This window comes from Lactuca sativa, chromosome 4 (assembly GCF_002870075.4).
Source record: "Lactuca sativa cultivar Salinas chromosome 4, Lsat_Salinas_v11, whole genome shotgun sequence".
Lineage (NCBI taxonomy): Eukaryota > Viridiplantae > Streptophyta > Magnoliopsida > Asterales > Asteraceae > Lactuca > Lactuca sativa.
The window spans coordinates 373,943,417-373,955,146 of NC_056626.2; the positions used below are offsets into that span (position 1 = coordinate 373,943,417).

The 11,730-nt window shown below is 37.1% G+C and overlaps 1 protein-coding gene across 1 annotated transcript; it reads left to right on the top strand.

Moving 5' to 3' along the window:
* Window positions 1–7,642: 7,642 nt before the first annotated feature.
* LOC128133727 (uncharacterized) lies at window positions 7,643–8,287 on the top strand. Its single transcript, XM_052771257.1, has one exon. It carries the CDS (start codon window positions 7,643–7,645, stop codon window positions 8,285–8,287), a length of 645 nt encoding a protein of 214 aa, XP_052627217.1.
* Window positions 8,288–11,730: the final 3,443 nt, after the last annotated feature.

Below are 11,730 nucleotides of genomic sequence, written 5' to 3' on the forward strand. Positions count from 1 at the left end.
GTTTTTCCCAAGGAGTTGTCGGGAGTGCCTCCCAAGAGGCAGGTAGAGTTCCGTATCGATTTGGTCCCGATAGTCTGTTTGGCCAACTTTCCCAATTCAGCTCTTAATATAATAAGACTTCGATCCAAACTCATATCTGACTTCCCCAATGTGGTTAATCACATAAAGTTGCCAACTTTATGTGCATGCATGGCTAAATGGGCTCTAGAGCTAAAAAAGCTTAATGAATGACTTAATACATGCATGAGACCAAAACTGCCATAAAGTTTGCACCTTTATGCCCAAGGAACCCTTAATATGTCTCAATCTATAAGGCTAAGCTCGAAAAACGACCTTAACTCCCAATCACCAACCAAAAAGGACCAAAATGACTAAAAACATGCCAAGAAGTAGATTTAAGAAATGAAATGGCAAGGTTTGAACTTTATACCTCACAAGCCACCAAAATAAGGTGCTTAAGCTAGATCTCAAAGCCCTCCTCCAAAGAATAAATCTTCAAGCTTCTTCTTCTTCTAGATGCACAAAACCTTCCACAAAAGCTCCATAAGAGCTCAAAATCACCAAACAATAGCTAAGGAACGAGTTAGGATTTTTATAGGGTGAGGAGGTTGGTTAAACAAGGCAACAAGAGGCTCACTTATAGCTTAAATAGGGCGCAATCCCGAAAATAAGGTTTTCTTATCCCCCCTCGTACGCCATGCGTACGAGGCTTCGTACCCACGAACATCTACCATTAGTACGCTAAGCGTAAACATGAGGTACGCCCCGCGTACTAGCTTCTCATCTAGTTCGCTAAGCGTACCCTTTTGTACGCCCTGCGTACTACTCACAAGGGTCAAATTTTCAATTCTTTTAATTATGAAGGGCAACTAGGAACATATTCATTTCCAAGCATTACATTAATATTATTAAGGTGTTGTTTGTTTTTTTGAAACGAAAAATTTATGAAATTTGCAGACCTTCTATGCAACCATATGCAGTAGAAGAGGTGAACTAAACGTCTGCAGCCTGTAATAAGAAACATATTTGTTTTTTTAACATCTGCAGAACGCTGTGATAAACTGAAATTTAAATAAACTAATTTTATGAATTGAAAATAGTTATCAACACCGAAATTTTAATAATCTTAGAACCTTGAAAGAATACAAAAGAACATGTAAAAAACAAAAATTTAAAATTAAAAAAAAATATATAAAAGAAACTATCATTTTTATTCTAGAAAAAAAAACTAATTTAAAAAAACATAAAAAAAAAAAGAAAATAAAAAAAGTTAAGAAAATATTGCGAATAATGTCTACAAAGTTCGTAAATAATTACACATGCTAAAAAAGATGCAACCGAAACTCAAAGTATTATTAACATAAACGATAAAAAAAATTGAAAAAATCAAAGCTTTTTTTAAAATCAAGTTATAAAAATTGTGGAAACTATAAAAAGAAATTGTATCAAATCCTTAAATCAAAATTTTTTTAAAGTCAAAGTTTTAAAAAAATAAAAGTAAAAAAAAATATACCAAATTTCTAAAAAAATCACTTGGAAAAAATGAAAACTAAAGAGGTTTGAAGAGGCAAGTCAAGTGTTGCGCCGCGCAGAACACGTGCAGAGGTTTTGTAGTCTGAAGCCTTCCAAAAAACAAACTGTTGCGAGAGGGTAAGTGTTGCGTGTGTGCTGTGCAAAAATGGTCTGAAGAAGTTAAAAAAATAACAAACAACACCTAAGTATGGGTAGAAAGACATGTTTACCTTTTTTAACTATTTTTTTAAATCATTTTCTTATTTTACCCTTTAACTAAAACTCAACACAACTTTTTTTTTTCTCTACTATGTCATCTCCATCCCCGGTACTACCCATACCCCTTCTCACATTCTCTTCCCTTCACCAACCTAGAAACCATAACGATGGAAGCCAATTAAGTTTAGCGTTTTTACTTAAATCTCAAATCCATAACAACACTAGTCACAAGCTCTAATTTTACTTCCACACACCTTGTTGGAAAGTTAGAGGTCGTGGTTGAAAAAAAAAGACATGTCAACAATTGCTTCTCTCATGAGTCCACACCCCTATTCTTACCTCTTAGTCTTTCTTTCACTGTGGAAGAGGTTGTGGAGACGAGCCACAACCATGATAGCCATTGTGGTGTTGATTCAACCATGGGCCTAGTCACAATAACTATGGGCTATTCATTCATGATCATAACAAATAATAAGTTGACTCATACCATTGCTATAAATCATGCACTATGACTTCTTAGCCTTGACCACAATAGTCATATGTCGCCTTTTTCTCCTTATATACAACCTACTCTCCCTACCAACATTGAAACCATCGTGTACATAATGATTCTACATATTCGCCATTTTTCATTCTTCTTTTGTACTACAACCACGTTAGCCAACCACCTTAGGAACTTCACTTCCTTAATCATCATTGTCTTGAGAAGTTTTTCTACTTCTTCTTGGATGATCTAATTTCTCTTAGGTGTAAACTTCCTTCTTTTTTGGTGTATTAGTCTGAAAGAAGGATCAATGTTAAGTTTATGAGTTATAATATTTTTGTCTATATCTTTCATGTCCTCATGCTTCCAGGAAAATATTTTGCTTCTATCTTTTAGGAACTTTATTAGTTCTTGGTTGATTTGCTATGGTACTGAGGATCCTACGAGGATTTTGGCTTCAAGATCCTTGAGGTTCAGGGGCACTTCCATTATATCATGTTCTCTTGTTTCTAGCACACCTCGTGCACCCCTGCTTGAATTGCTATGCTTGCATGGTACTGTTGAAGATTTCATCGAGGTCTTGTAGTACTCCTTGGATTCTTGTTGATCACATGTGATATTTACTGTCCCCCGTGGAGTGGGCATCTAAACACACTAATGGTATGTTGAGGGGACAACCTTCAAATTGTGGATCCATGGTCTACCTAATATAACATTATAGGAGGATAATGTATCAATTACACAAAAGCGTTGCAGAGAGTTTACCCCTTCTATGTAGATAGGTAGCTTTATCTCGTCGACCGTATGCTTTGTTTCGCCACTGAATCCTATTAGCACTGAGGATCTTTTGACTATTTTAGATTCAGAGATGTTTATCCTTTTTAAAGCATCCAGCGGTATAATGTTGACTGAGGATCCTCCGTCAACAAGGATCCTTCTGACAAAATGGTTGGCAATGTAAAGAGTGATCACCACTCCATCGTGGTGGGGATCCTGGACGCCTGTTCTATCTGTTTCATCAAAGGTAATCTTCTTCTCGTTCGTGATCGTTGTATTCTTTTGAGGTATTTGTTCTTTCTCCATTTTCGACACTTTGGCATATATTTTTGCTGCAAAATAAGAGGTACCATAAATGTTAGATCCTCCATAGATCACATTGATTACCCTGGCATCCACAAGAGGGGATCCTGGTTTTTCTAGGTTCTTGTGAGGATCCTGATCCTTTTCTTTGGATCTTTCTTTTCTTCTTCTTCCAGGGATCTCCTTGAGGTATCTCGTGCTAAGTAGGTAACTGATCTCCTTTTTGAGGGCTATGCAATCTTCCGTAATATGGACAAAGTCCTTGTGGTATGCACACCATTTGGACTTATCTTTCTAGACAGTGGACTTTTCTCCCTTTATTGGCCATCTTGCTTTTCTGTCAAGATCCTGCATAGCAAATATGAAACCTGAAACATCCATAGAAAAACAATATACAGTGATATTACGAAATTCTTCTTCCTCCCATTCATATTCAAGGGCATTGACCCTATGATGATCGGGTTTGGAATAAGGTTTGGATTTATAGGATCTTTGGACCAAGGAATCGACCTTCCTATTGGGTTTATCATATGAGTTTGGTGGGTTGCTCCTCTTTTAGATCTCATTGACTTCTTCGAGGCTTATGAACCTCACTCAGTCAGCGGGAGGCCTAGTTGATGTAGGCCCTCAAACCAAATGGCGGGCTGACCAATCGAAGGAGTAGTTCACTTACATGTTGGTACATATACTATACTCATACCCATATTACGATACAGATGTGTTCACCCTATCTTGATTTCTCATTAAACCCATTACCCTAACCTCTCTGACTTCTATTAGTAGGGAATGAGGATTTCACCCAAGTTCAACTATCTATTAATGTGTTCCCACCAGCATGCCTAACCACTAAGGCCCATCCTAATACAGTCCTTCTAGATGTATGTATCTTTCTCATTCCCCCACAGTCCTTTATTGGCTAACTTGCTTCGAAAGTTGTCATGTAAGATTAAAGGATAACTATCATAACTGCTAACAAAGGGAAGAAGGAAAGCAGATCAATACAAGTCGATAGACAAAGCATACAACCCTAGCCTCTATGGCAAGCAACTTGTGGTAAAGGTATTCTAGTTCGGAAGGTCTTCAGACCAGAGTGATCAGCACCTATGAAACTGTAACCCCAATCTTATTTGGTCGAAAGAAAGGGAATGGCTTGGAGAACACCTTTTGGATTTTTTTAGAATTTGAAAGGAAACTAGTGCACTTAGAGGAAAAGGGCTTGGGCTTGTTCTCGAACGAGATGGGGGGATTTTTTTCCTTCTTGGTAACGATCTTACTCTATAAAAGAACTTTTTGAATAAGCTCTTAAGGTTAGGAATCAACGAAGATGTTTTGAAAGTGAATCAAATATGCTCTGATCCTTAATTCACCCATCCTTTTGCATGGAGTCATTACAAGGTCTTCATAGAAAGGGGAATCCTTCTTTAAGCCCATTTTGAAGGCTTCTACGACAGTCGCCATGTCGATGTCGGGGATACTCAGAGCCTCCCTACCAAACTTATTCACGAAATCCCTGAGGGATTCCTTAGGATCCTAAACCACTCGATAGAGATCATTAGTGATCTTTTCGAATGTGATGCTACAAGAAAATTGGTTGTTAAAAATATTGACTAAGGTGCTGTTTGTTTTTTCTCCGCAGATCTGCGTGACCTCTTTTGTCTGCGTGGCGCGGACCACGCGCAGACTTAAAGGTTTGCAGTGTGTTTGTTTTTCTGAAGTGCGCAGACATAAAAACGTCTGCGCGAGGTCTTCACCACATAGACTTGGGCCAACATCTTCTAATGTCTGCGAGTGTTTTAAACCTAAAAAAACGCGTCCTTTTATCGCATCCGCCTCCATCGTCAAACCTTCCCACGGTCCATATTTCTCCACCGATAGAACCATCCATCTTCAATCTATCGACCATCGAAGGCATCCCCGTCGCCGATTAGCACCCTCGTCGCCGCCTGCTCTTCGATCGAAGGCATCAGGCGCATCTCGACTTGTACAACGATCGATTCAGGCGACCAGCGAAGCGAACAGGTAGATATCTTCCTTGCGTTTTTTTAGTTCCAACATGAAATTAACATGAAATTGAGGAATAATGGGTCTTTTTTATCCCTCCGCCAGTGGTTCTCAGTCAAACACCCTTCCAGTTTTCTTCAAGCAGTTCTCTATTTGGATCTTCCGCTCCAGCTTTTGGCATTAGTGCTTTAGAGGGAAAATCCGGTAATTCCACTATCGAGGTACACCTCCACCACTAGCATATTCTTGTTAATTGTTATTACAATACATGTATATTTGATCCTTCACAATATGCTATTACAATACATGTATGATACATGATCAGATTAGGTTTTTGCATACAAAAAGAATGGAACCAAAGTCATGTATCATGTTTGATTGATATTCTGGAAAATAATATAATATATAGAGCCTATTTTGCTGAAAATTAAGAAAATTAAAGAAAGTCTTGCCTTTTCTTTTCATGTTTATGTATCATAAGTAGTGCAGAATCAAAAGAGTAGAAAGTCTTGCTGTGAAATAATGCTGAAAATTAAGAAAATTAAAGAAAGTCTTGCTGTGAAATAATGCTGTCAATTGTGAATTGTTTATTGCTGTGAGACAGTGTTGTCAATTGTGAATTGTTTAATGCTGTGAAATAATGCTGGGAAAATTTGTGCTGAAAATGTGAAATAATGTTGTCAACTAACGATATCTAACAAGTCACGTGAAAATCACACTTTAGTTGTTGATTGTTTACTGTTATTTGGTTTTGAAAATACTCTTGATTGTTTTAAATCATTATTTTTTTTTGTTGTAATGTGTATGATATGCAATACTTTATGGAATCATATTTGTCAATTTGTGAATGCTACAATACCTTATGAAATTATTATTGTCTATGATATATTGCTTATTAGAAATGGGAGAAAAACAACAATGGACCAATGAGCATTTAAAATGCTTATTGGATACTTGTATTGAAGAAGTAGAGAGTGTCGGTAGAAAAGGATTGAGTTCGCAGAAAGACTCATGGATACGGCTTGGAAGAGTTCTTAAGGAGAAATTTGGGTTTGAGTTGAGTCAAAAACAAATGAAAAATGCATATGACAATCTAAAAGCCAAATACACAGGATGGGTGTATTTAAAAAACAAAACTGGTAATATATATATATATATATATATATATATATATATATATATAACTCTCAAACAAACACTTTTAACTTAACAGCCGAGGAGTGGGATGACTTTAAGAAGGTATACACACACACACACACACACACACACACACATATATATATATATATATATATATATATATATATATATATATATTGAACATTTATGTTTGAAGTCACCAAATATTCTTATACTATTTTTTGTTACATTTGGGTTTAAGGGCATCTGAAGGCTGCTTCATCGAGAACAATTCCACTGCCTTTTCCAGATCTTTGTGCACGTCTTTTTGATGGAAATAGTGCTACTGGTAATTTTAGGAGTTACTCAACCCAATCATCATTAGTAGCTGGAGCATCCTCTTGTCGTCTTCCACCACTTCAGATTACCGCCACCCCTTTTCATGCAATAGATGATGATGGTGATGACACTTCCCACCATGAGCCACCACCTTCTGCTGCTTCACCTTCTGCCGCTTCACCTTCTGCAGCTTCACCTTCTGCTGCTTCACCATATACTGCTTCACCATCTGGTAACCCCAACAAAAGGGCTAAACCCTCTACTCCTATACCTCCTAGTGCCTCACCGTCTGCTTCTTCACCTGATGGAACTTCTATTACTGGCGACGATTTAGCATTAGAAATGAAAAAAGCTTTACAAAGTTTGACTAAAGGGTATACAATCCCTCAATGTTTAAAGAAGTTAGAGGTGCTTTTGTTAGGCCCCACCGATCCTTTGCGCTTTGTTGCATATCATATTTTTGGAGGGACCATGAACATGAGAGAGATGTGGATGCATTTGCCCGATGTTCCTGAGATATTACGAGGATGGCTTGAGATGACGGGTACAAGTTTAGGAGTTTTGAAGGATGGAAAGATTGTCCGATGATTTTTCTAGTGTTGAAACTATTTGTTAGGTCTTTTTGCCTTTGTTGGAACTATTTTGTTGGGTCTTTTTTCTTTTCTTGGAACTATTTTTTTGTTATGTTGCTACTTGGAATATGGTTTATCTAATGTTTTTTTGGTACTTGAAATATGATTAATGTAATGTGTATTTGCTACGTCAAATATAGTTTATGTATGTTTTTTTGCTACTTGAAATATGGTTTATGTAATGTTTTTTTTGCTACTTGAAATATGATTAATGTAATGTTTTTTAAAGTTCTACTTTGTTGATTTTAGGTTCATAATGGATCACGATCAAAAGTTACTTCTCGTAATTCTTATGTACCTGTACATCCGTTTGTTTTGGAAGAGGGGTGTGAAACGATTGCGGGATAATGATTCGGAAATGACAGGACATGAATACACATTGGAGTTGTTACATCGTAATCGTTTACAATGTGTTGAAGTACTACGCATGTCTCTTGACTCTTTTGTACGACTATGTGCTCATTTTAGAGCAAATTATTCATTAAAGGACAGCAAACATGTATCGGTTGAGGAAAAGATGGCCATGTTTTTGATGATGATCGACCATAATCAACGTTACGTGATTATCAAGCGGAGATTTCAACACTCGAAGCAAACAATTCATAAATTTTTTTATGAAGTGTTGGAAAAAATGATGCTTTTCGCACAAGATGTTATAGTACCAACTTCTTTTAATCCGAATCCAAACATTCCAGGACATAATAGGAGGCTACGACGGGTTTTCAAAGGGGCGGTCGGTGCACTTGATGGTACTTTGATACATGCTGTTGTCCCTGCTAAGAAACAAGACTTATATAGAAGTAGGGGAAAGGGAGACTGCTACCAAAACGTATTGGCAATTTGTGACTTCAATATGATTTTCACATTTGTTGTGGCCGGGTGGGAAGGAGAGAAGGAATGAGTGATAAGTATTTTACATGATACGGTGAACCCAATGTCTCGTTTTGATCTAACAATGTGGGCGTTGATGATGATGAAGGCGGGATTCCAACACATGGTACTACAGCAGACCGTGAATATATGACTCAGTTACGGGATGAAATTGCTGATCAGTTGATGCACAATATAGATTGAATTGTTTTAAATGAAATTGTTATTGTAAAACTAATTTTTTTTATTGTATGACTAATTTAGATGCATGAATTTTATTTTCAATGTTATAAGACTGTTATTATTAAAATTTTGGTGTTGGAAAATCATTTTATGTTTGTAAAATCATTTTATTTAAAATTTCAATTTATTTCAGCAGCCTGCAGACGTTAAAAAACAAACAGTCTTCTTATTGCAGACTGCAGACGTTTGGTCCACCTCTTCTGCTGCAGAGGCTTGCAGATGTGGTCCGCAGACTGCAGACATTTTGGCTTCAGAAAAACAAACAGCACCTAAATGTGCAAACGATGTAATAGAGTAAGTAAGAACATTCAGTATCCATTTCAAGGTTAATCCTGTGAGGGTCAAACTGAAACCCTTGCATAGGCAAGCTTCTTTTAGATGTGTGAGAATGGGTATGATCACCATTCTTTTCTTATACTATACGACATGTTCTTCAGGATTCGTAATCCCATCGTAGGGCTTCATGTTGGGAGTTTGGAAGCACTTTGGGACTTTGGTGTCAGCAATCGCCAGAGCAGATCTTGAGATCATGTAGCTTGTTGGGGAAATTTTGGTATAGGTTGGACCACCCCGGGCACACTTGAGAGTTGAGATCATCTCCCTTAACTGCTGAAGTTCTTTGGCCATGACCGAGCTTATTCCTGCATCAACATTTATGGAGTTAGTATTAAAAGTATTATTATTCACGGAGTTACTAGGATCCTTGTTATTGGGAGTGACGAAGGTTTTGCCGGGATCCTGGATCACATGACCTTGCTCTTTTGCACTCCACGTGGGAGCAGGGTCTGTGTCGAGGATCCCATCTTGCGGCGGTTTCCTAAGGATCTTATATTGTCAAAGTTCAGGATCCTGGGCTACAAGATTGATGGTGCTGCTTCTTGGGGTTTGTGGATCTCCGCCCTCATTCTCTTCATTTCCTTGAGTACCATCATGTTGTACTCCTACTGCTGAGTGACTTGTTGTTCCATTGTCTTCATCATAGCAAAGAGCTCGTTATTGGAAATCGGTACAGGAGGATCCTAAAATCTCTGGGTAGCGACCAGAGAGGTGATTTTCTTCGGTTCCTCAGAAGTTTTCTTGTGAGGTCCGCCTGGAGGTGGATGAAGGTTTTTAGAGGAAATAGGAGGAATGGAAGAGGAGGATAAGGTTGGTTGGGTAGACATTATTCTTTAACGATTGTGAACACCACGACCCCACGATGGGTGCTAAATTGTTTTGGTCGAAAATTGATCAAATGTAATTCAACCAAATTGTATGATAGGCTGTGGTGTTAGGATAATGCAAGTGTAGAATAATAATCAAATTTAGACAAGTGAGTTACAAGGAAAACCCTTGATCATTTGTAGGATCTCCAACATAAAAGCTTTGACGTGATAATGATCACCTGCCTTGTTGCTTTTTATTGATTTTAATATGAGATTACAAAGATGACAAAGATAATACAAGTACAAGTGTAATGGCCGAGGTAACTGTGTGTTGTGTGCGATTTACAGGTCTTATTTATAGTCTAGGCTAATCAACAAGAAGTCCGATATTTTCGGGATCCTCCTTGAACAAGTATTTGTACGTTGTTTATTTTGGTATTCCCGTGTATTAAGCTTAGTTGAAGTGGTTCTCTGTTGAGAATGGGTCATGTGTTGACTAATTTTGCACATGTGAGAAAAAAGAAAGAAGAATACAGTCGTTATAAGTGTTAAGAAATATTAGTGATAATAGTCAGGATACTGAGATATGTTTAACGATCCTGAGGCTTTAGGAACATTAAGGATCCTGAATAAGATTCTAGGTATATATATATATATATATATATATATATATATATATATATATATATATATATATATATATATATATATATATATATATATGGTAATTATCTTTAAGGTTTCAAATCAACCTCCTATATAAAAAGGGGTTAAAATTTGGATTTGAGTGATAAGAAAATACCATTCTACCTCAAAAGTTCAGAACCCTAGGAAAAATCCCAGAATCGGCGGAGCTCAGTTCCCACGACGTGGTCACTCATTTTCCATGACCTGGTCCATTGCCGATTCGTTTAATTAAGCCGTGTTGTTGCTGGTGTTCGACGAAGTTTCAGATATGCCTAGTTTTGCATCTTGGGTGCGATCACAAGAGAGGAACTCTACGTTGGGTACTCAAGTTCGATCAACTGGCTATACCAAAGAAATCCAAGAAGAACGTAAATGTATTATTACTTGTTTTATGTTGGGAAAATGACATTTTAACCCCATGAACTTTTCATGTTTGTTTTAAATATTCACTTAATTATTATTTTTTTGCACTTTAGAGGAACTAAGTATCTTTTATCGGTTAAATAAGCCCCTTAGCCTTTTATAATAGGTAACTATGACACATGTAATATTTTTGCTGATGTAGACAACAAAGTAGGATAATGTTTCGCTAAAATGAAACGCCATGTACGATACAATGTAATTTTCCTTAAACAAAAAAAGAGGAAAACAAAACCACAGGTGTACGTGTCTTCGACGAAGATCAAGAGAAGAAGGAAACTATGTGCTCATGTAAAATTGTGTGCTTCTGGTTCTGACAATCGAGAGACGAAAAAAGAAGAGATATCCATGTGGTCTCTTTGTTTTCTATTGCGTGCAAACAAGACCAAGTGATCAACCAGAAAACCATCATCCAAAATGTCAAGAATGATCTGGAACCAAAATATTAAACTCAACCAATTTTGGAACCGAAAATATTACCAAGAAAATTGAATCTAACTTGACCCTAATATCCAGATCTGAAACCCATAAATCAAACCCACTAACCACCGAAAATATGGGTTTGCTACATATAAAGACCATCACCACTGCAATATGAGGATTTTGCTCAAAACGATTTCAGAATTTATCAGGATTTGCTCAAATTTCAATGAGACTTTTAGTTTGATTGTCAAACTAGTACGATACATACCGCTTTAAGCCTTGTGTTATCTAAAATCATGGTCACTCTATCAACAAGATGTTAAAAATGGGTTCTTGAACGATAACTTGAACAAAACTATCTACATGCATCAACTTACGGATTTTCGAAACTCCTCCCATCTCGAAAATGCTTTCCTTTTGAAAAAGTACTTAACTCACCTACAACACGTCCCATGTGTATGGTACAAGTATTTCACCGATTACATCTTTACAACCAACTTCATCCATAGTGAATGTGACCGTTCTCTTTTTATATACCGGCATGGTGTGACAGCCC

Excerpts from the sequence above, each read along its gene's own strand:
- LOC128133727 (XM_052771257.1), top strand. The coding sequence starts at position 7,643 with ATGGATCACGATCAAAAGTTACTTCTCGTAATTCTTATGTACCTGTAC.